Source organism: Aegilops tauschii, chromosome 1, assembly GCF_002575655.3.
Source record: "Aegilops tauschii subsp. strangulata cultivar AL8/78 chromosome 1, Aet v6.0, whole genome shotgun sequence".
In the NCBI taxonomy this organism is placed as follows: Eukaryota; Viridiplantae; Streptophyta; class Magnoliopsida; order Poales; family Poaceae; genus Aegilops; species Aegilops tauschii.
In genome coordinates this window covers 191,294,529-191,320,500 of record NC_053035.3, presented here as the reverse complement: position 1 = coordinate 191,320,500, position 25,972 = coordinate 191,294,529, and the positions used below count along the sequence as shown (strand labels likewise).

The window sequence follows — 25,972 nt, the reverse complement described above, 5'->3', positions numbered from 1 at the left end:
TCAAAGTTCATCGATCCCAACAAACACACCACAAAAGAGTTACATCATATGGATCTCCAAGAGACCATTGTATTGAGAATTCAGCGAGAGAGAGGAAGCCATCTAGCTACTAACTATGGACCCGAAGGTCTACAAAGAACTACTAACGCATCATCGGAGAGGCACCAATGGAGGTGGTGAACCCCATCCGAGATGGTGTCTATATTGGATCTATTGGTTCTGGACTCTACGGTGGCTGGATGAATATTTCTTCGATGCCTCTAGGGTTTTTGGAATATTTGGGTATTTATAGAGCAAAGAGGCGGTCCGGGGGGCACCCGAGGTGGGCACAACCCACCAGGACGCGCCTGGGCCTCCTAGCGCGCCCTGGTGGGTTGTGCCCTCCTCGAGGCAGCCCCAGGCGCAGCCAGGGCCCATTATGTTCCTTCTGGTCCAAATAAAATCTCTGAAAAGTTTTGTTGCGTTTGGACTCCGTCTGATATTGATTTCCTGCGATTTAAAAATCATGCAGAAACCAGCAACTGGCACTTGGCACTATGTCCATAGGTTAGTACCAAAAAATGATATAAAATGACTATAAAATGATTATAAAACATCCAAGATTGATAATATAACATCATGGAACAATAAAAAATTATAGATACGTTGGAGACGTATCAGCATCCCCAAGCTTAACTCCTACTCGTCCTCGAGTAGGGAAGTGATAAAAACAAATTTTTTGATGTGGAATGTTGCCTATCATGTCATATCATATTCTTTTCTTTATAGCATGGACATTTGGACTTTTATATTGTTCAAAGCAATAGTCTAGTTTTGACATGACAATTTAAATACTCAAGCATATCAACAAGCAACCATGTCTTTCAAAATATCAACGCTAAAATAAGTTATCCCTAGCCTATCATGCTCAACCATTGGTCCATTCATGAAACACACATGCAGATTAGTTACACCCAATACTTAAGTACGATCATATTGCCTCCTAGTTGGTGCTTTTGTAAGAGAAGATGGAGACTCAAATTCAAAAAAATAAAAATTGCATAAAGTAAAAGAAAGGCCCTTCGCAGAGGGAAGTAGGGATTTGTAGAGGTGCCAAAGCTCAAAGCGAAAAACTTAGAGATAAAAACATTTTGGGAGGTGTATCCATCCCACCAACGAAAATGACTTAGAGTTCCCAACACTTTCCATGCTAGATATATCATAGGCGGTTTCCAAATAGAAAATAAAGTTCATTCCTTCTTCAACCATACTTTCACTTTCCATGGCTAACCGTATCCACGGGTGCCTTCCATACCAACACTTTCCAAGGAATTTATTATTTGACAACATAAAGTAAATTCATTTTTCATTTCGGGACTGGGCATCCCTAATAGCTTTGCCTTACTCTCATGCAATGACAAGTGAGGCATCCCTAATAGCTTTGCCTTACTCTCGTGCAATGACAAGTGAATAAACACTCATCTTGAGAATAACGCATCTAGCATGGAAAATATTAGCCACCCCTCACCGCTCCACGAGTGAAACAAACACACAAAAGAGAAGTTTAATTTGAAAATTAGAGATGGCACATACAAATTTGCTTAGAACGGCAAAAGAATACCGCATATAGGTAGATATAGCGGACTCATGTGGCAAAACTGGTTTAAAGGTTTTTGGATGCACAAGTAGAGATCATACTTAGTGCAAAATGAAGGCTAGCAAAAGATTGAGAAGCGACCAACCAAGAAACGAATAATCTCATAAGCAAGCATTAAGCATAAATAACACTGAATAATGCACCACAAGTAGGATATAATTTCATTGCATGACTATTAACTTTCGTGCTTGCATAGGGAATCACAAACCTTAACACCAATATTCTTACTAAAGCATAATTACTCATCAACATAACTCACATATCACATCATCATATCTCAAAAATATTACTAGGAATCAAGTTTATTTTGTCCAATGATGTTCATGAAAGTTTTTATTATATCCTACTTGGATATCTATCACTTTGGGACTAATTTTCATGTGTTGCTTTTCATAAGCTCAAACAAATATAAGTGAAGATCATGAGCATAAATTTTCTTTCTTTCTCTCAAATTAATTTAAGTGAAGCAAGAGAAAATTTCTTGAAAATTTTACTAACTCTCAAATAAATCTAAGTGAAGCAAGAGAGCATTTCTTCAAAAATAATAAAGCACACCGTGCTCAAAAAGATACAAGTGAAGCACTAGAGCAAGTCCATTGCTCATAAAAATTTAAGTGAAGCATAGAGAGCAATTCTAACAAGTCATGACATAATTTTGGCTCTCTCAAATAGGTGTGTCCAGCAAGGGATCAAGACTTTAAAACACAAAATAAAACAAGCAAAGACTCATATCATACAAGACGCTCCAAGCAAAACACATATCATGTGACGAATAAAAATATAGCTTCGAGTAAAATATCGATGGTCGTTATAAGAAAGAGGGGATGCCACTCGGGGGCATCCCCAAGCTTAGTTGGTTGCTCATTTTTGGATAACAGCTTGGTATGCTAGGGCATCCCCAAGCTTAGGCTCTTCTATCCTTTATTCCTTCATCCATCGTAAGATAACCCAAAACTTGAAAACTTCAATCACACAAAACTCAACAAAACCTTCGTGAGATCCGTTAGTGTAAGAAAGCAAATCACTACTATAAGTACAATTCATATTTTGTTTTTGCATTATATCTACTGTATTCCAACTTTTCTATGGCAAAAACTCATCAAAGAAAACCATAGAGCCATCAAAATAAGCACACAACACAAAGAAAACAGAATCTGTCAAAACAGAACAGTCTGTAGCAATCTGACTATTTTGAAAACTTCTGGAACTCCAAAAATTCTGAAAAATTAGGACGACCTGAGCAATTTGTATATTAATCTTCTGCAAAAAGAATTAGTATTTTATCACGCTCAGGTAAAAAATAAGAATTATTTTCGTGAGCCCAAAAGTTTCTGTTTTTCAGCAAGATCAAACAACTATCACCCAAGAAGATCCTAAAGGCTTACTTGGCACAAACACTAATTAAAACACAAAAAACACAATCATAACAGTATCATAATTGTGCAAACACTCAAAAACATACAGCAAAAAGCAAAAATAAATTTTATTCATTGGGTTGCCTCCCAACAAGCGCTATAGTTTTACGCCCTTAGCTAGGCATAAAGCAAGGATCTAAGTTTTGTCATCTTTGGTTTGGGATCGATAAGATGCCCTCGTGATTGATTCATATGATGGCCTAATTCTTGTTCTAGTAAAGTGTTCCATACCCTTCCGCAAAGGAAATTGGAACTTAATATTGCCTTCTTGCATATCAATCACGGCACCGATAGTGCGTAAAAACGGTCTACCAAGAATAATTGGACAAGACGGGTTGCAATCAATATCAAGAACAATAAAATCTATGGCACATAATTCCTATTTGCAAGAATAATATCATTAATTCTTCCCATAGGCTTTTTAATAGTAGAATCCGCCAAGTGCAAATTTAAAGAACAATGTTCAAGATCGGTAAAACCAAGCACATCACATAAATATTTCAGAATTGTAGAAACACTAGCACCCAAGTCACACAAAGCAAAACATTCATAATTTTTAATCTTGACTTTGATAGTAGGTTCCCACTCATCATGCAATTTTCTAGGAATTGAAACTTCCAATTCCAATTTTTCTTCAAGCTTTCATCATAGCATCGACAATATGTTTAGTAAAAGCTTTATTTTGTTCATAAGCATGGGGTGAATTTATCATGGATTGCAACAAAGAAATACAATCAATCAAAGAGCAACTATCGTAATTAAGGTCTTTGTAATCCAAAAGAGTGGGCGCATCACTAGTTAAAGTTTTGACCTCTTCAAACCCACTTTCATCAATTTTCTCAACAAGATTTTCACCCTCCGAAATATTGTGACGCCTTCTACCTAAAGTTGACTCTTCTCCAGTCCCTTTTTCATCAATCTTAACTTTACTAAACAAGGAATTAATAGAAGAAACACCAATCATTTTAAGATCTTCATCACTTTTACGAAAGAAATCACTAGAAAACGCTTTTTCTAAAAATTCTCTTTTAGCTCTAAGCATAACGGTTCTTTTCTGACTTTCATCCATAGAAACATAAAGAGCTTTAATTGATTCATCTACTTTAGGCACAAAAAATTTCATCTTGAAATTTTCCACATCATGAGCAATTCTATCAACACTTCTAGACAAATCATCAATCTTACTCATCTTTTCTTCTATGGAAGTGTTGAAAACTTTTTGCGTGTTGATAAATTCTTTAATATTGTTCTCAAGATCAGAGGTATTCCTATTATTATTATAAGATTGATTTCCATAGGAATTACCATAATTATTAGAGAAATTACTAGGAAAAGGCCTAGGATTAAAATTACCTCTATAAGCATTGTTGTTGAAATTATTTCGAGAGATAAAATTCACATCTATGGCATCACTATTTTGCTCAATCAAAGTAGACAAAGGCACATCATTAAAATCAATAGGAGCACTTTTACTTGCAACCAATTTTATAAGAGCATAAACTTTTTCACTCAAAGAAGAAATTTCTTCAACCGAATTAACTTTTTTACTAGTAGGAGCTCTTTCGGTATGCCATTGTGAATAATTTGCCATAATATTATCAAGCAATTTGGTGGCTTCACCCAAAGTAATTTCCATAAAAGTCCCACCCACAGCAGAATCTAAAAGATAGAGAAACAAAATTCAACCCTGCATAAAAATTTTGTATGATCATCCAAAGATTTAACCCATGAGTTTGGCAATTCCTTAGCATCATTTTCATCCTTTCCCAAGATTGTGCAACATGCTCATGTTCAAGTTGCTTGAAATTCATGATCTGGTTTCTAAGGGAAATAATTTTTGCGGGAGGAAAATACTTAGTGATAAAAGCATCTTTGCACTTATTCCAAGAATCGATACTATTGCGAGGCAAAGAACAGAACCAAATTTTTGCAGAATCACGCAAAGAAAACGGAAATAATTTCATCTTCACCACATCATTGTCCACACCTTTTTTCTTTTGCATATCGCATAATTCCAGGAAGGTATTAAGATGGGACGCGACATCCTCATTAGGAGTACCGGAAAATTGATCTTTCATAACAAGATTTAGCAAAGCAGTATTAATGTCACAAGACTCCGCACTAGTGGCGGGAGGAGCAATTGGAGTGCCAATAAAATCATTGTTGTTGGTATTTGAGAAATCACATAACTTGGTGTTCTCTTGAGTCATGATGACTACACAACAAGATTGCACTCAAAAACAGATCCGGCAAGAAAACGGTGAACGAAAAAGAGAGGCGAATAAAACGGCAAATTTTTGTGAAGTGGGGGAGAGGAAAACGAGAGGCAAATGGCAAATAATGTAAATTGCAAGGAGATGATATTTGTGATAAGGAACCTGGTATATGTTGAAGATCCTCCCCGGCGACGGCGCCAGAAATTCCTTTTGATGTCGCTTGAAGCTACGTCGGTATTTCCCCAAAGAGGAAGGGATGATGCAACACATCGGCGGTAGGTATTTCCCTCAGATATGAAACCAAGGTTATCGAACCAGTAGGAGAACCAAGCAACACAACGTAAACAGCCCCTGCACACACATAACAAATCCTCGCAACCTGACGTGTTAAAGGGGTTGTCAATCCCTTCCGGGGTACGGCGCCTCAAGTAGGCAAACGAATGTGAGATAAATTTGTAGTAAATTGATAGATCAAACGCCAAATATAATAAATAAGGATAAATTGCAGCAAGATATTTTTATATTTTTGGTTTAATACACCTGAAAATAAATGCAAGGAAAAAGTAGATCGCAAAGGCAAATATATGAGAAAGAGACCCGGGGGCCGTAGGTTTCACTAGTGGCTTCTCTCGAGAAAAATAGCAAACGGTGGGTGAACAAATTACTGTTGAGAAATTGATATAACTTCAAATACTCATGACGATATCCAGGCAATGATCATTATATAGGCATCACGTCCAAGATTAGTAGACCGACTCCTGCCTGCATCTACTACTATTACTCCACACATCAACCGCTATCCAGCATGCATCTAGTGTATTAAGTACATGGAAAAACGGAGTAATGCAATAAGAACGATGACATGATGTAGAGAAGATCTATCTATGTAGAGATAGACCCCATCGTTTTATCCTTAGTAGCAACGATACATACGTGTCGGTTCCCTTTCTGTCACTGGGATCAAGCACCGTAAGATCGAACCCACTACAAAGCATCTCTTCCCATTGCAAGATAAATAGATCAAGTTGGCCGAACAAAACCCAAATATCGGAGAAGAAATACGAGGCTATAAGAGATCATGCATAAAAGAGATCAAAGAAACTCAAATACTTTCATGGGTATGAAAAGATAGATATGATCGTAAACTCAAAGTTCATCGATCCCAACAAACACACCACAAAAGAGTTACATCATATGGATCTCCAAGAGACCATTGTATTGAGAATTCAGCGAGAGAGAGGAAGCCATCTAGCTACTAACTATGGACCCGAAGGTCTACAAAGAACTACTCACGCATCATCGGAGAGGCACCAATGGAGGTGGTGAACCCCATCCGAGATGGTGTCTAGATTGGATCTGGTGGTTCTGGACTCTCCGGCGATTGGATGAATATTTCGTCGATGCCTCTAGGGTTTCTAGATTATTGGGGTATTTATAGAGCAAAGAGGTGGTCCGGGGGCACCCGAGGTGGGCACAACCCACCAGGGCGCGCCTGGGCCTCCTGGCGCGCCCTGGTGGGTTGTGCCCTCCTCGAGGCTCCCCTAGGCGCAGCCAGGGCCCATTACGTTCCTTCTGGTCCAAAAAAATCTCCGTAAAGTTTCCTTGTGTTTGGACTCCGTCTGATATTGATTTAATGCAATGTAAAAAACATGCAGAAAACAACAACTGGCACTTGGCACTATGTAAATAGGTTAGTACCAAAAAATGATATAAAATGATTATAAAACATCCAAGATTGATAATATAACAACATGGAACAATCAAAAATTATAGATACGTTGGAGACGTATAAATAACCAATTGGGTAAAGGGGCGAGGGAATTCATGATGTTACCCATACAGCGGTGCCCAATTTACAACACTAGGTAGTTTGAGTTGATTACAATTCCCTCACGACCAAAAATTCAGACTATGTGGTGTTAAGAAAAAGAATTCAGACTATGAACAGAATACTCTTGTACTAAAGAATACTCTCGTCGGCATACTCGAACACCCGCGACTGTAGAGTGCACACTCTTGCCCGCATAGTTGCAAACACACGACCGTAGAGTTGCACACTCTCGTCATCATAGTGGCGCACGCGTGGCCATGAAGGTGCACACTCTCGTTGGCGTAGTAGCTAACACGCGACGCCTGGAGCTACACACACGCGGCATCATAGTCACACACACAGGACCACAAAGATGCATGTTCTCGTCAGCCTAGTAGTGCACGCACGGTCGTAGAGTTGCACACTCCCGTCGGCGTAGTGGCACATGCACGGCTACGGAGTTGCACACTCCCTTCGGCATAGTCGCACACACACGACCGCATAGTTGCACACTCTCGTTCAAATGGTTGCACACGCACGACCACGGAGTTGCACACTCTCGTCATCAGAGTCGCACATGCGTGGCCACGGAGGCGCACACTCTCATCCTCATAATAGCTCACGCATGACTGTGGGAGTTGCACGCATGTGGTGGTACAGCCGCTCGTTGGGGTTATAGCTCACACATGACCGCAGAGTTGCACACTCTCGTCGGCATAGCCGCATACACGCGGCCGTAGAGTTGCACACACTTGTCCGCATAGTCGCACACGCACAACCATGAAGGTGCACACGCACAATCATGTAGTTGCACACTCCCTCAGCATAGTCGCACACACACGACCGTAGAGTTGCACACTCTCATTCAAATGGTCGCACACGCACGACCACAGAGTTGCACACTCTCGTCCTCGTAGTCGCACATGTGTGGCTACGGTGGTGCACACTCTCATTTTCATAGTAGCTCAAGCACGACTGTGGGAGTTGCACATGCCACCACAGAATTGCACACTCTTGTTGGGGTTGTATCTCCCGCATGACCGCAGAGTTGCACACTCGTCGGCATAGCCGCATACATGCGGCTATAGAGTTGCACATGCTCATCCGCATAGTCGCACACGCACAACCACGAAGGTGCACACGCGTGGTCATAGAGGTGCACACTCTCGTCGGTATAGTAGTGATACATCTCCGTCGTATCTACATTTCCTAACGCTTTTCCTCTTGTTTTGGACTCTAATTTGCATGATTTAAATGAAACGAACCCGGACTGACGTTGTTTTCAGCAGACTACCATGGTGTTGTTTTTCTGCAGAAATAAAAGTTCTCGGATTGGAACGAAACTTTTTGGAGAATTTGTATACAATAAAAGAAAAATACTGGAGCCAAGAACCACCGGAGCGGGGGCCCCTGGGTGAGCACAACCCACTAGGGCGCCCCACCTCAGGCGCGCCCAGGTGGGTTGTGCCCACTTGGTGGCCCCGCAGACCATGAGTCCAACTCCATAAATACCTACTTTTCCAGAAAAAATCAAGGAGGAAGAATTATCTCGTTTCGTGATACGGAGCCGCCACCACCTCCTATTCTTCATCGGGAGGCCAGATCTGGAGTCCGTTTTGGGCTCCAGAGAGGGGGATCTTCGATCTTCATCATCACCAACCCTCCTTCATCGCCAATTCCATGATGCTCCCCACCGGGAGTGAGTAATTCCTTCGTAGGCTCGCTGGTCGGTGAGGAGTTGGATGAGATTCATCATGTAATCGAGTTAGTTTTGTTAGGGCTTGATCCCTAGTATCCACTATGTTCTGAGATTGAAGTTGATATGACTTCGCCATGCTTAATGCTTGTCACTTTGGGCCTGGGTGCCATGATTTCAGATCTGAACCGTTTATGTTATCACCATTATATCTATGTTCTAGATCCGATCTTGCAAGTTATATTCACCTATTACGTGTTATGATCCGTAAACCCCGGAGTGACAGTATTCAGGATACTTTTCGGTGATACCGTAGTTTGAGGAGTTCATGTATTCATTGTGTGTTAATGCTTTGTTCAGGTTCTCTACAAAAGGAGGCCTTAATATCCCTTAGTTTCCATATGGACCCCGCTGCCACAGGAGGGTAGGACAAAAGATGTCATGCAAGTTCTTTCCATAAGCACGTATGACTATTTACGGAATACATGCCTACATTATATTTATGAACTGGAGCTAGTTTTGTATCGCCCTAGGTTATGACTGTTATATGATGAATATCATCCAATGAATTCACCGATCCAATGCCTACGAATTTCTGTTATATTGTTCTTGTTAAGTTACTACTGCTATTTTTTTAGGGCTAACGATAGTGGGAAAGGCTCCCACTGACCTTCCTTTTCTTTTTATTAAGTTGTGTCAAAGGTTATTTGTACAAAACATTTACATGGGGGGGGGTAGAGGGAGCAGAGGGGGTGAAAGGGATAGAGCTAACTACTGGGTTACAAAGATTGCACAAAGCATAGTACGAATGGTACTAGTTTATGTTTTGATCTATGTTCAAGCAAGGCAAAGTCCCTTTTAAACCTAACCAGCCATGAGTCGTGAGATGGAGGTATCCCTCTAAAAACTTTGTCATTGCGTTCCTTCCAAATCCCCCATGCAGCCACAGCAAAAACCTCCATGAACATGGGTTTATTCCAAGCGGCTCTCCCAGCATGTATCATCTGAAGTCTGCAGTCAGACAAGTTACTACTGCTATTGTTCCTTTTACACTTGCTACAAAATCATTGCTATCACCGTTACCGTTACTATTGTCGTTGCTACTACTATCAAAACTATCATATTACTTTGTTGCTGATCATATTGCTGCAGATAATTAATCTCCAGGTGTGGTTGAATTGACAACTCAGCTGCTAATACTTGCAGATATTCTTTGGCTCCCCTTGTGCCGAATCAATAAATTTGGGTTGAATACTCTACCCTCGAAAATTGTTGCCATCCCCTATACTTGTGGGTTATGAAGACCTTTTTCTGGCGCCGTTGTCGGGGAGCATAGCTATATTTGTTGAGTCACTTGGGATTATTATCAATTTATCACTATGAAGAATCTGAAGGATACCAAGACTAAGATATTTCCCTCTAAGACGAGGGGAGGTAAGGAACTGCCATCTAGCTCTGCACTTGATTCACCTTCTATTTTGAGTAGACTTGCAACACCACCACATGCTATTAATTCTGATACGTCGCAAGTTATTGATGATGCTACTTATATGAATGCTACTCATGATGATGCTAGTACCTTGCTTGATGATAATGTGCCACTAGGTGAATTTCTTGATGAACAACTTGCTAGAGCTAAAGTTATCGAGAATGCTGAAACTGATGAAATTATTGAAACCGATGAAGTACTTGAAACTGAAAATCTTTAAACACCTATTAGATCTAGCTCTCCTAGATATGAATTGCCTAAGATACCCGAGGGTTATGTTATGGATGAGGAGACAACTAGAGACTTTCTTGCTTGCAATGATAGAGATGATCTTAAGAAATTATTATGCAAAATGAAGGTGAATCTTTGAATGCTAGAATAAAATGTGATCCTAAGTTTGCTACTTCACCTATCTTTGTTGATGATACGGATTATGAATTCTCTGTCGACCCAGAGTTCATTACTTTGGTTGAATCTCATCCTTTCCATGGATATGAAACTGAAACTAGAACAAGTTGCTAAATCTCAAAGAGAATTGCTTGATGAAATGAACAATAATACCGATGATCATGTTGTTAGGGTAATGACCAGAGGAGGTAGAATGACTCACGAACCACTTTATCCCGAGAGACACCCAGAAAGAATTGAACAAGACTCTCAAAGAATTAACACTGATGCACCTAGTCCTTCTAAAAACAAGAAGAGAAAGAAAAATGATAGGACTTTGCATACCTCTAGTGAACCTGAGATAGAAAAACCTCCTGAAGTAAATAATGATGTTTCTATTTCTGATGTTGAAACTCAATCTGGTAATGAACATTCACCTAGTGAAAGTGAAAAGGATAATGATGACGTTCATGAAGACACTCAACCAAATAATGATAAAGAACCAGATAATGATGTTAAAATAGAACCAACTGTCGATCTTGATAACCCACAACCTAAAAATAGAAGATATGATAAAAGAGATTTTGTGGCTAGGAAACATGGAAGGTAAAGAGAACCATGGGTTCAAAAACCCATGCCCTTTCCACCCAAATCAACTAAGAAGAAAGATGATGAAGAATTTGAACGCTTTGCTGAAATGATTAGGCCAGTCTTTTTGTGTACTCGCTTGACTGATATTTTAAAGATGTCCCCTTATGCAAAATATATGAAAGACATCATCACTAATAAAAGAAAAATACCTGAAACTGAAATCTCCACCATGCTTGCTAATTATTCTTTTAAGGATGGAGTACCTAAAAAACTTGGAGATCCGAGAATACCAACTATACCTTGCTCCATCAAAAGAAACTATGTGAAAACTGCTTTGTGTGATTTCGGAGCTGGTGTTAGTCTTATGCCTTCCTCCTTATATAAAAGACTTGACTTGAATAAACTCACACCTACTGAAATATCTTTGCAAATGGCTGATAAATCAACCGCTATACCTATCGGTATTTATGAGGATGTGCCCGTTGTTGTTGCAAATGTTACCATCTTAACTGACTTTGTTATACCTGAGATGCCCGAGGACGACAACATGTCGATTATCCTTGGTAGACCCTTTTTGAATACTGCAGGGGCTGTTATTGATTGCAATAAAAGCAAGGTCACTTTTCATATCAATGGTAATGAGCATACGGTGCACCTTCCAAAGAAACAATTCCAAGTGAATGGTATAAATGTTATTGAAAAATCTCCGACACTCACTATTGGAAGTTTTCAACTACCTCTACCTACTGCCAAAAAGAAGTATGATATACTTATTGTGGAGGACATGCATATCCCCGTTGAGGTAACTTAGTGTTTTACGAAAGTTCTTCGGTTTCATGCTAATCGAAGGTGGTTGTTAATAAGACTTGATCAACCTTATTAATGGATCATTTTTGAGAGGTATGAAGTTGATGAATTTAGTAGGCACTACGTTCCGTCCTTACCTTTTATTTTCTGTTTTTCTTAGTTAAATAAAATAAAATGCCATGTTTATCTCATTTTCTGGATTTTCCGTGAATAAAAAAATGACCCAAAAATAAAGTTCTCAGAATGTCCTGAAAATTTAATACGATTTTTTCCTAATTATTTCTGAGTTTTTAGTGCAAATAACATCAGAGTGGGTGCACCAGGTGGGCACAACCCACCTGGGCGCGCCAGCAGCCCCAGACGCGCCATGGTGGGTTGTGCCCCCCATGTGGGCCCCCTCACTTATCCCTTTAGCCCATGTCATCACCTACCTCCAAAAAAATTTAACCATTTCTCTCTCTCTCTCTCTCTCGTGTTCTTGCTCTCAAACCCACATATTTCGATCTCTTTGCTCGAAGCTCCGTCTCGAAAACTGTTTTGGGGGATTGCTACTTGGTATGTGACTCCTCCATTGGTCCAATTAGTTTTTGCTTTAGTGGATTATATTTTGAATAATTAGATACTCTTGGTGCTACTGTAGATGAGCTTGCAAGTTGAATTCTTGGATTTCTAAGTAGTTTGAATGCTCAATATAGCTTCTATGCATGCTTATGAGCTATCAATCTTGTGAAGTTTTGTTGACAAAAAATTTGTAGACTAATTTTTTTAGAATTTTGTTCATAGGAATAAGATGAGTTTCTCTAGGAAGTTTGCTTCCAAGAAGAATTCCAAGGGAGTCATTGGGGAATCATCGGATAGTGACCTCCATACTCGGAGAATGGCGGAAGTGCGGCCATGCGAATGGCCGCATAGCCCCTTCATGGATGGACCCGGAATCCGTCAAGAGTTCGCACAATTTGCTGCCAATGCTGGCCTCACCAACTTCATCGCAGTTGAGTGTGAACAATATCACCTCCTTACAAATTCCTTTGTGCAAAGTTTTCATTTCATAAGTAGGAATAACCCCCGTGAGGTGCAGTTTAATTTATATGCTGAAACCCGTCAGATACCACTTACTAAATTTTGTGATATATGCTTGATCCCTTCTCATGGGGAAATAAGAGAGCCTAGGCCTACAAAATTTGAGGGCTTTTATCGTACTCTGTCAGTGGGAGATGAGAGAGGGGTATCGAGTGTCACCGGCACTAGCTTGCGGTTCTCTTATGTGCATTATTTTGCTCTATTCATTACAAAGTGTTTACTTGCTAGAGAGAAGGTTGGTGCACTTAGTGCCCCCGATTTCGCTGTCTTACGCCATGCACTATACGACGATTAACACCTATAGCCTAGGAGCTATTGTTGCACGTCGCCTACACCTTAACAGGATCAAGGGTAAGATTCATGGCGGTATTTATGCTACTTGCCTAGCGAGTCACTTTAACATTCAGATTAGCCAACATGATCATCGTTTACCCAACATCTATTTGGATAACCAAGCGATGAAACATCACCATTTTATTGATATTAATGATTCTACTTGGGAAATATCCGACCTCGGATCGTGATCCTCATCACCATGGAAACGGTTGTCGTGGACGGACTTGTAGTTGGACGAAGTTGAAGACAAGGCGTAATCCAAGTACTCCAAGGTGTCTCCAGAGTGGTATACATGCAGAGCAAACACAAGCGACACTTGGAAATACAATGGTTAGCGCACACAAAGTGTCCATTAAGGAAGTATGAGTCCGTGAGGCAAGATTGTTCGTGACAAAGCACATGAAGCTTAGCAAGATGATATGGAATGAGATGTAAAGCATTCATGGGAGAAAAAGCATTCATTATGCACACTAATGTATTGTGAATATGATCAATGCAACCACGGTGCAAAATGATGTCATAGTGTGATGGTTTATCAAGAGCATGAATATGGCAATGGATGCTCAATATGTGTATGTTATCATGCAACTGATGGTAGGCAATGTGATCATTATGTATGAATATGCCATCAAGAAAGATCACAACAAATTTGCTAAGGAAATGCACAAGCTCATATATCATGGATGACATGGAAATAGATGCAACAAGACAAGCATAATGTGAGTCAATCCATGCATAGGGTGCAAACTTGTGGTGAGTATGATATGTCCAATGAGCATGACATGTGTGAGCACAATCAACAAATATGGAGGTGTTGGTGCAATGTGTCAAAGGAGTGTTGATGTACCAATGCTCGACATCGTGGCATGAGTGGAGGTTCGAAGGTGCATCCAATAAGTCCGAGCGCTTCTCAATGTGAAGGTCCATAGAGCCAATCTCCAATGTCGCTCCTCTGTTAGCGAGATGTATCATGTAGACAACAAGAAGGAGGCAACAATGAAAGAGTGACCCATCCAATATGCGTATTTGAGGATGGCTCAAAGGGAAGGAGTTCACCTTTATGAGAATGTCAAAAATGTTGGTGTCGCACATCGTGTACGCCTTCAGTTAACCAAATTGTCTCATGACGGTATCGCCTTGTGAATCCTTCAAAATGAAAGAACATGACAAACACTCGGAAAAACAAATGAGGTTAGCGGAAATGCAAAACCTATCATTCGTGTGGTAAGATACCCAACAAGTGTATGCATCATGCTCATCATAAGAAAGGACAAGGGAGCATTTCATAGTATGGAGGCATATGATGCGAGAACAACCAAATACAATAGGATCAATCAAACAAGCATGCATCACAAGTAATATGTCCAAGTCTCCACGATCAATAAGCATAGCAAGTTGGTACTCAATACAAGTGGATATGAGGGATGCCACTAATGGAGACAAGATACAATGATCAAGATAAATCATGTGAGAGGCAAGAGCATACATGTCATCAACCAAAGAAAGCGAGTAATAGTGGAACATGGGTGACACAATAAAGCAAGCAATCAGTGATCAAGCTAAGCAAGCTAGTAGTGCAAAGATGCAACATACTAGAGGTAATCATGGCAATCATGTCATGTGTGCAAATAGTGGGCATGAATAATTCACATGACATATCACAAGCATGAAAGCAAGATATGAGGAAGGTATCATCATTGTATTGGCAAGAAGTCCTATGTAAATAGCAATGGAACATCATGACTCTCCCAACACAAGAATCAACAATAGCATGAAGCACAAGGAAAACATGGTAATAGCAACAAGTATCTCCACCAAGCATGCAAATACACATATGAGTAGCATAATGGGGAATCATGTGTAGATGCAAGCAAGAGTCACAATTGCATGGCAAAGACATAGAAATAGGCATAACATGCAAAGTGAACACGATAGTATGGGCATAAGGTAACAAGTGATATATAGCCCATAGCCGTGTAAGAGCCAAGTAGAATAGATGCGTGTAGTCGTTGCGCGAAGAGAACGGTGGGAAGGACAATCCACAGGATCCCAAATCGTCGTTGCTCTCAAGAGCTCGTTTCGTCAACTCTTGGGATTGAGAGGTTGACGAGTATACGTGAGTACCTAGACAAAACAAAGACAAAGGGAAAATTATGTGTGCGTGGTATATGTATACATCATCCATTATGATGCATACATGCATGTGTTGGTTAGTAGAAAATATCCAATGCTCAAATAAATGAGATGCGTGATATATGAACATGTCATCCATCATGATAGGTTTGTTGTTATGTATGACATAATGGAGACTCAAATTGTGTAATGTATCACGAGAAATATGTAGAGCATTGTTATTCATGGAATGCATAGGGTGAAAGCAATCATGGGAAGCATGCAAAGGATGGGATGTATCAAAATCTCCTAATATGTATGAGGAAACTATGGGGGGGGGTCTCCTCATGAGCTTTAATTGAAATATCACATGGAGAATATTGACAACATCCGAACAAAGCATATTTGGTTCTATGTGATCATGGCATGGCATAATAGATGAATTGCACAAATCATGTAAAGGGAGCATGGCAATATCATCACAAGAAAAACAAAATCCAATGACCATCATCTCGTCATCTATGTCATAAGTGCAAATGTGATTTATTTTAATGGGGCATGCATAGTTACTATGTTGAGATTGAAACGATGCAATATGGGAGATCTCACTCATAGCATATGGCAAGTTTAAAGGGTTGTCGAACATGATGTGACCAAAAGAATTTTCACATGATATCCTATGGAGCATAGCATCACAACTAGGCAATTCAACATGCTCATCATCATATTCATCATAAATGGGTGGCATATCAAAGCATGTAGAAGACATAGTATGCAATGAATCCATAAGGTGATCATCATCATGCAAGCAATCATTTGCAAGATAGTCCACTAGTGGGACAAGAGAAGCACTGTCACCTATATTACCTATGGAGCACCACTCATTTGTTATAGGTGAGGTGTCGAAGACGAAGTCGTGGTGATCTTCATCTTGATGGAACCATGTGGGAGGTGCATCATCGTCCACCATGACCATCGTCGTCGTTGGAGGTATGGATTCGTCGAGGGTAGGCATGTCGTCATGTAGGAGACCTAGCACCAAAGAAGAAAACACACTCGGAGTAGAGGTTAAGTTGATAGAAATCATAGTGGCCTCACGTGCCGTGTCAACTACCTCACACTACTAGGGAAAAGCTTATACACAGACGCTTACTAGTAGCGCGAGTTTATACCCCTCGCTATTGCTACTTACTAGTAGCGCTTGTTTTTACCCCTCGCGCGGGTTTTTAACCCTCGCTACTACTAAGTGGTCTCTGCCATGCCCCCCGAAACATTGCCATAGTAGTAGCGAGGGTTATAAACTTGCGCTACTACTTTGTGAATAGCTGTAGCGCAGGTCAGATGCCCATGCTCTACTAGTATATTCCCACGCCACCCACCCCCGATCACCCCACCAACCCTCCCACTCCACCCACCACTGTTTCTCTAAAAAAAAAACACACCCAACCCTCGATCCAGATCCCTTCCACCTCCTCTCTTCTCCCGATTCAACCCTCGTCTCCCTCCCATCCCACGCCGCCGCCGCCGCCCACCACCCCGGCGACCTCCCCACCGGCGATCCCCAGCCTCTCCCTCTCCTTCTCCCCTGCATCCGTCGCCCGCACCTTCCCTCCCAGTCCCAGATCACCCACTCGCTGTCGCTGGTCACCCACTCGCTGGACGCTCCTAGGCTCCTAGGTCACCCACTCCCCCACCCAGCGCCGCCGCGGAGAGGGAATTGGGCGATGGCGATGTCGATGTCGGCGGCCACCCGCGCGATGCGGCGCATCCACGCGCGCCGCACCTCCGCCTCCTGCCTCCTCCGCTCCGCCCGCCCGGACCCCAACCCGGCGGTGCTGCAGGGCCAAGCGCCCGTGCCCCGCTGGTACTGGGGAGCCGCCGCGGGCGCCGATCCGCCGTCGACCCAAGCGCACCTTGGCGTGGCCACAGTGCCGCAGCGACAGGTGTTCGTGGTCGAGCGATTCTGCCAGTACCACAAGATCCTGCCCACTAGGGTTCACTTCCTCGTGCCTGTGCTTTTCTTGTGTTACTAGTGTCCGGCCAGAATTAGTAAGGTGTGATCAACGTGGCCTATAATTAGATTATTAGGAAAAATACTAACTTGAGTCCGACTAGGACTTGTCCTAGCTATCTAGCTGCGTTGGTAGGAGTATAATACCAGGATTAGGAATTTGTAGTCCAAGTCGGTTAATAGGCGAGTCTGATTTGACTAGCCTGTATCCACTGGTGTAGCCTAAATTTGATAAGATGCTTTTAGGCCATAGTGTAGCCTAAACATGCTCCTGCTTGCTCTTGCTAAACATTATATATTTTCGGATGAATTATGATTAAAATTTGTTGCTTTTACACAGTTTGGGGCTGCTCGAGTGGATGCGTGCTAAATCGTAAAAGAAAAGAAGTGAATAACTGAATATGATAGTAGGTGTTGAACATTGCTTTATCCAATGGCGTGTGAGTTGTGTCAAACAAGTATATTATAGCTAGCCCTTATATATAGATATTCCATGTTATTACCACTCTCCAGCTTTGTTCTACAATCTAACATCTAATAATTTCATCATGTAGATGAAACCATCGGAGGTCAAGATGAAAATTGACATGTCCGCGACGTGTCCTCCATCAGCTATGCGGGCACATGCAGACACAGGGCTTGCAAGGCTGAGCACCAGGCGAATACTGGCAGGGAACTAGATGGCGACTAGCAGGGCACGACAGTGCAGCGACCGGCTGCAGGGGAGTAGTGCAACAAGCGAAGGTACAATGGCAGGTTGTGGTGACGGCCAACCGCAGGTGACTGACGATGCTAGAAATAGGCACAACAATGTCAGGTTGTTGCATAATCGAGTAACATACAACTAAATAATTTTGTTTCCCTTTTATCTCAGCGTTTGTATGTAGCTTTGCGTTAAAGCAAGCAAATATAGTAAATGAAAAAAAAACTGTGTTTCAGCGGCACCAAAATAAATCTGCTGTTTACATTAAAAAAATGCGATCGGAGTTGGTAGTTCTTCTTATGATGCCCAAATTGTTATGCAGTGTAATGCAATGGGACCATAAGAAACATCCAAGCTAAAGAGCTTTATATATTGTGATCGGTTAGTCTTAGTTCTTTCTGAAGTTCTTGATTTTTCTTGAACTGAATATATCACCTTGTCTTTGTTTGTTACAGTACAGTGAAGTTGGCAACAAACTACCAAGTCTTCTTCGGATATGTTTTTAATATAAAGAGAGGAATCAAGGCCAATTATTCATGGTGGTAGATAAGTATTTCTGTAGCTAAAGACTAGAGAACTGCAATATAGTCGCACCGGTACTTATTCAGATTAAAACATCATGATTTCTTGGCTCCAGTTTACTATATTATTTACCAATAGTTAGTATGACTACTTCATTTCACAATTAAATAGTGGACAGAAGCTTTTATATAAATTAAATAACACATGCACGCTGCCAGATAACTGCAGTAGTGTCAACTTAATTTGGATGGATTTGAAAGGAAAAACTTCATTCAGGTAACTATAATATTGTCTATAATCATGGATATTAATTTTTGTTGGGCGTATGGTCCTTCTTAAGTAGTACATGGTGCCAATAAAACTTTATTTTGAGCTTCGACTAAAGATCTAGTCATGTCTAATAGAGTTCACAATCTTTACTTTGAAGATCTGTAGCTAGACGTTAGAACTGTTGACATGCAAATAATTAACTAACTGCATGTCGTACTTGAATTACAGGTTTTTTGTTTTCATCACTCCTTTGTTATATGGAAGAAGACTTCATGGTTAGCATTATTTATTATAACACATTCATATAAGATTTTCTTGCCACTATAAGTAGGAAGACTTCACTGTCATCTAACTTTGTCTAGTTAATTTTTGTTATCTGTCTTTGAACCTATAAAATGGGTGATATGTACACTTGTCGTTAACTACATGTGTTTCCTGAACATGTCTAAAGTTTTTATAAGAAATACAGTTCTAAGCTCGGGCAATCGTAGGATGACTAGACACATACTACATATGATTTGAGATGTATATGTATGCAGTTTCACCCTTTGCTAAAAAATGTCCTATACAATGTAGACTTTGTGAAGCCACATGAGCTAGGGGTTGCACCGCAGGAGCATAGCGTGTACAAGTACTGAACATTGAAGATTGCATTGCAGCTCATCAGTATGCCTTCCTTGCAATCTTTGAAGCCAATTAAATTCGGAAGTGTTATTTTTTCTGTACAAGTTTGTATGTGTCAAGTACTTGCTAATTGATGTTTTGAGGGGTGCTCATATACTTACTCGGCAACATGGAAAGTTTTCACATTTGTTCTAGCTGTCTCTATGGGTTAGCGACTTAGCATACATGTTGTAATAAGGTTTCACATTTGCTTCTCTGACAAGTAAGGTCTGTTTTTATTCATAGGTAGAAGATAGCGACAGAGTGCTGCAGGATAATGAGATGTTGAAGCGGCATACTGAATCCATGACACCGAAGTGCAATTGCGGCAGATTATCTCTATCTTTTCTTTTCATTTTTCTTATTATCGAGTGAGAACAGAATGAGGAACTGTGTGATAGTACATACAACAACTGTAGTAAAAAGAAACTTATGTTTGCAATTGTTAATGACATAGATACTTGCATGTTCTTTGAAGTGGTCATTTGTGAGTAGTAATGCATAATGAGGTTTTTTGGCTGATTTATTTCCTTCGGTTTCCGGTTAACCATGAAATAGGAGCCCAACAGTGCTCACTATAGTGTTTACTGGGAACTGTGCATAAAATAGAATTGGTGGATTTTATCTTTTTAATTATAAATTAGTTAGTAGTGGTGTGGGAAAAAACTGCGCGCTGGCACGCTACTACTATTTTGTTAGTAGTGGCGCGGGTACGAAATAGCAGTAGCGTGGGTGGCACATGCTACTACTAACTTTGTTAGTAGTAGCGCGGGTTTAACCCACGCTACTACTAACTATTAGCTGTAGCACGGGTACCCGTGCTGCTAATAGCCATTTTACCCGCGTTGTTAGTAGCCTTTTTTCTAGTAGTGTCACTCGCTAAGTGTTGTGGCTCACGCACTCCCTCAAGGATGCTCTCACTCATATGGTTGGTGGAGTCACTCAAATGGCTCTCAACCTCACATAGGATGTGTGGCATGCTCTCTTGTGTGGGGCTAGTGGTGGTCACACTCATCCTCTCATAGGAAATGCTCTCAATGTCACGTACGATGGAGTCACTCATGTGGTGGTGGCTCTCCTCACATGGCAATTAGGACATCTCGTCATATGTGGGTGTCAGAGAGGTGTAGGTGTAAACGTCTCCAAAGATGAATGCCGTAGGGTGTGGTGAAACATCACCTCGTCCGAGACCAAAGAGAAGGTCTCATGCGCGCTCGCGTAACTTGACTCGGAGTATGAGTCCAATATGGGCGCCGTCTTCATGTTGTTGAAGAGGATCGTGCTCGTCGCCGTGGTCGAAGGGGATGGCCCTTGCTCGACCTTCTTGTTGTTGGAGGCCCATATGATGTGGCACCTTGTAGGTCATCTCCATGGCCGAAGGGAATTTCCCATGCTCGACCGTCTTCCTTAAGGGCTTCCGAAGATGGAAGTGCCGCCCTCGCTTGTAGTTGGTCGCCTTGTAGTTGAAGATGTCGATGTAGGCGAACTCGTGGGAAGTAGGTGAAGATGCCGTACGTCCAAAGGCGAAGATGCCTTGATAGCACTTGGCGAAGATGCCGAAGTGGTTGTTGTAGTCGTAGCGCCGTCTTGGTTGTGGTCGTCTCGCGGTCTTCTCTTTTGCTCATGAAGCTTGGACTTGGCGTGAAGTAGGGCTTGTTGGGACTTGTGCATTTGCGCTTGTGGAGCATCTTTATGATGATGGTGTCGTTGTCGCACTTGAGCTCGTAGTAGATGTCGTTCGTTGTCGTCGTGCACATGTTGCTTGGAGGTGACTTGCCCTTCATGACGATGTGGATCACACACGTGATGGTGGTCGCCATGGAGATGTGGACGTGGACGGCTTGCGCTTGTATCACTTTTGTGCTCCGAAAATGATTGACTTGCTCGCCGTCGCCTTGAGGACGATGAAGGGGAAGAACGGTTGATCAACAAGGTCCGAATCTCCTCCATCCTTGCATCTTCCTCCTCCTTTTGTGCGGAAAGCTTGTTGTCGATGTAGTCCCTTTTCCTTGCTTCGGAGTGACGAATGTCGATGGAGAGGTTGTCGATGCGCTCTCGCAAGGTAGAATGTGCGCCTTGCATTTGTCATTGTAGATCGAAGATTGATGCTTTGGTGATGTATTTGTTCATGCTGTTGTTGTTGTCGAAGACCGGAGATGAAATGCCTTTCCTATCCATCATAAGACTCGAGCAAATATGAATGGAAGAAAGGAGAGAACTATACCAAATGTACCTTGACCGATGTTGAAAATGGATCAATGATCACTCAATGATGTAACAAGGAAATAACACAATTGGTACCGATCTCGTCGATTTCTCACACATACACAAGTAAGGCTTATGGTGGAGCTCGGTGAGGATAGTGACACAAAAATTTAATGCAAAATGTTTGAGTCAATAATGTTGAAAGAGATTCACAAATTCGCAAGTGAAACAAGTAGACCAATAGCAATATGTGGCACACGGAAACGCACACACGGATAGATAAGTGGGGTCGTGCAACCAAGGAATGAGCTCAAAATGTGTAATCCACAGAAAATGCTCTTGTTGCACAACTCTAGAGAGACGCTAGCACGATTGCTCAATAGGCGGATACGACACTTGTGCACAACCTATAGGAGACAAAAATGCAACGACTTCTATCCCAATTATGCTATGTATATATGGTTCCCGATGTTCCTCACAAGGTGATCCAAGATGATCTTATATGTAATGTGGTATGACGCTATGGCTATTGCTTACAAGCTTCTTTGCTCTTTCTCTTTTGCTTAAAAGCTTATTCTTCTTAATTTTTTTTTGTGTATGGCCACTTTGCACAATGCACAAACCAAGATAGCAATTGTGTATATGCGGGAACAAACTTGAGGCACACGAGATGATATGATACCAATATGATATGGTATGTATGCAATGGATGGTGTAGATCACTAATGTGCATAAGGAACGTTGCCGGCAATACTCAAATGGCTAGTCTCGATAGGCAAGTGACGCAATAGGCTAGGGGTTATCAATGCAATGTCAAGAATGTACAATGATGTCGTCGAGGTTACCGTCCGTGATGTACGATGACGACCTCGTGGCGATGATGAGTGGCGGTGTTCTCGATGTCGAACCGTTCCTAATTAGCCCAAACACCTTAGGAAACGGAAAAAAACCGTGAACTCAAAATATCAAATGTCAAATGTCAAATGGTGGTAGCGGAATGCGGTGGTGGTGTTGCGGAAGCTCAATGGGATTGCGGAAATGCAATGATGGATTATGCAAGTAGGCAATGCGGAAGTGGGAGGTTATTGGGTTATGTGAGTCGGAGTTGAAGGTCACCGTCCCTAAGTAGCCGAAACACCTTAGGAGACACAACTCACAACTCAACAAAATTGGGTTAAGTTGGGGTGGTGGATATGTATGGTGGGCAAGCCTATGCGGAAATGGTGGTGGTGGTTGATGAAGAAGCAACCGTCCCTAAGTAGCCGAAACACCTTAGGAGACTCAAATCACAACTCAAACAACCACTAATGCTAAGGTGAACAAAATTGGTTAGGTTGCAAAAGGCTATGGTAGTTTTGCGGAAGTTATGGTGGAGGCCCTAGGCAAAGATGCCAAAGTTTCAAAACTTTGATGGTGTCAAATGATGGAGGTATTATTTTTGTGGGAACGGGGGTGTCAATAGCTTCAAAACGAGCTAAAGAACGTCAAAATCGGAGTTCGGATGAATTAGTTATGTCCGAAACAAAAATCAGCCGAAGTTGATATCTACAGGTAGCGGACGTCCGGTAATGGACGGCTGTCCGGTCGGCTCGGAAATCCGCTGATTTCAGCTCGGGTTAGGGGTTCCGGTCGCCCGGTAAAGGTCGGACGTCCGGTGGTTCCTTGGGCTCCGGACGTCCGTTAAAGCGTCGGTCGTCTGGTGTATCGGGGTCAACGCAGGATTTGAGATCCGGGGCGCGATTTTGGGCGGAAAATGGAGATTCTGGGGTCAAAATTGAGGAGATTTCATGGATGAAAGATGGGGAAACTTGGGGAAATGCTAGATCCACTCGAAACCAAGCAATTCCATGAATCAAATCCAACAAAACTTCATCAAACCAACAAATCACAAAAAAATTGGGGCAATTTTTGGTGGGGATTTTCGAAGTTTTGGTCACTGTAGACTTGGCCTGTAGTCGATCTGGCACGTGGGATCTCCAGGCGTCGGACGTCCGATAAGGACCGGTCGTCCGGTGGCTGTGACTTCCTGTCAGCCCGTTCTCTTGTTCCTCGCACTTGGTGTCCTCGCCATCTTGTCCATGGTCTTCCTCTTTGTTCCTAGTCATGCATAGCACATATATTTGAGGTAGTAGCTATGTCTCACATGTGGAAAGTGATGGTTCGGAGAGGAGCGAGTTCACCTTGCGTCCAATGGCGTATAGTTGAGGTCTCATCTTATGTCCTCTTGGGGCTTGGAGAGTAGACGTAGTGTACATGAGGATGATCGTAGGATGCTCCGCATCACTTCACCTATAGGAAATGGCTGCCATGTGGCGAATGGCTGCCACTTAATCACTTTGCGGCTTGACACCGCACTGATCGACGACGTGGGTCATGGTGGAGTGGTTGGTGAGGTGGTTCTCCCTTCGCGAGCCCCAGCAGGCCTTGCCGGGGTGTCTTGGTTGTCAATTTCTGGGGGTGGCCTCGCCCCTTGCCGGGCTCGCCTGCCTGGCATGGGAGGCTTTTCTCTTGGCGATATCTTGCTTCCTTGGCTCATTCTTGGTCCCTCAGATTTGCATGTTGGTCCCTTGAATCTCTTGGGTTCTTGTACTCTGACTTGGGCTGGTGCTTCAATCTTGCTCTCGTGCCTGTGCACAATCTGGGCAACAGACCCAGGGTTTGTTGCACCGAAAGAAGCCCCTGGGCCTGCCCCGAACGTGTTGCCGAGCATCGTAGGGGAAGGGCCTAATAAGTGCACATGCAAGGGTTGCTGAAGAGGCTGATCTCTTGAGGTCTTCTTTTGCTTCTTCATTAGCCTTGATTCCGGTCCGGTTTCCAGTTTCCCCGCGCGTCGTGTAAAGCCAATAGTGGTGGGGTGATACGTCTCCGTCGTATCTATAATTTTTGATTGTTCCATGCCAATATTATTCAACTTTCATATACTTTTTGGCAACTTTTTATACTATTTTTGGGACTAACATATTGATCTAGTGCCCAGTGCCAGTTCCTGTTTGTTGAATGTTTATGTTTCGCAGAATATCCATATCAAACGGAATCCAAACGGGATAAAAACGGACGGAGCTTATTTTTGGAATATTTGTAAAATTCCGGAAGAAAAATCCACGCGAGACGGTGCCCGAGGTGGGCACGAGGCAGGGGGCGCCCCTGCCCCCCTGGGCGCGCCCCTGACCCTCGTGGGCCACCCGTAAGGTGGTTGATGCCCTTCTTCGGCCGCAAGAAAGCTAATTTTTGGTAAAAAATCACGGCGAAGGTTTCAGTCCAATCGGAGTTACGGATCTCCATATATATACGAAACGGTGAAAGGGGACCGGAGGAGAACACAGAAACAGAGAGAAACAGAGAGACAGATCCAATCTCGGAGGGGCTCTCGCCCCTCCCACGCCATGGAGGCCGAGGACCAGAGGGGAAACCCTTCCCATCTAGGGAGGAGGTCAAGGAAGAAGAAGACGAAGGGCCCCCCTCTCCCCTTCTCTTCCGGTGGCGCCGGAACGCCGCCGTGGCCATCATCATCACCACAATCTTCACCAACAACTTCACCGCCATCATCACCAACTCTTCCCCCCTCTATGCAGCGGTGTAACCTCTCTCTTACCCGCTGTAAATCTACTTAAACATGGTGCTCAACGCTATATATCATTTCCCAATGATGTATGGCTATCCTATGATGTTTGAGTAGATCCGTTTTGTCCTATGGGCTATTTGATGATCAAGATTGGTTTGAGTTGCATGTTTTATTATTGGTGCTGTCCTATGGTGCTCCGTGTCGCGCAATCGTGAGGGATTCCCGCTGTAGGGTTTGCAATATGTTCATGATTTGCTTATGGTGGGTGGCGTGAGTGACAGAAGCACAAACCCGAGTAAGTAGGTTGTTTGCGTATGGGATAAAGGGGACTTGATGCTTTAATGCTATGGTTGGGTTTTACCTTAATGATCTTTAGTAGTTGCGGATGCTTGCTAGAGTTCCAATCATAAGTGCATATGATCAAAGTAGAGAAAGTATGTTAGCTTATGCCTCTCCCTCAA

General features: G+C 42.3%; 1 protein-coding gene across 46 annotated transcripts; it reads left to right on the top strand.

The window, feature by feature from the left end:
* The first annotated feature begins 16,974 nt into the window (after nt 1–16,974).
* LOC109736443 (uncharacterized) lies at nt 16,975–20,221 on the top strand. 46 transcript variants are annotated; one of them, XM_073510612.1, is made up of 8 exons: nt 16,975–17,569; nt 17,927–17,993; nt 18,141–18,365; nt 18,612–18,670; nt 18,745–18,885; nt 19,310–19,356; nt 19,658–19,747; nt 19,991–20,221. In XM_073510612.1, exons 1-2 carry the CDS (start codon nt 17,300–17,302, stop codon nt 17,954–17,956), a joined length of 300 nt encoding a protein of 99 aa, XP_073366713.1. In that variant the 5' UTR covers nt 16,975–17,299; the 3' UTR covers nt 17,957–17,993; nt 18,141–18,365; nt 18,612–18,670; nt 18,745–18,885; nt 19,310–19,356; nt 19,658–19,747; nt 19,991–20,221. The 46 variants fall into 46 exon arrangements, with proteins under 46 accessions (XP_073366713.1, XP_073366706.1, XP_073366702.1 ...); XM_073510605.1 differs by lacking the exon at nt 18,612–18,670 and having other exon boundaries at nt 16,975–17,518; nt 18,141–18,403; nt 18,745–18,828; XM_073510601.1 differs by lacking the exon at nt 18,612–18,670 and having other exon boundaries at nt 18,141–18,403; nt 18,745–18,828.
* Nucleotides 20,222–25,972: the final 5,751 nt, after the last annotated feature.

What these genes read in the sequence shown, in the direction of transcription:
- LOC109736443 (XM_073510584.1), top strand. Translation starts at nt 17,300, where the DNA reads ATGGCGATGTCGATGTCGGCGGCCACCCGCGCGATGCGGCGCATCCAC. An exon ending in ACAAGATCCTGCCCACTAGG is followed by an intron (nt 17,570 to 18,140) that starts GTTCACTTCCTC and finishes TTCATCATGTAG; the next exon opens with ATGAAACCATCGGAGGTCAA.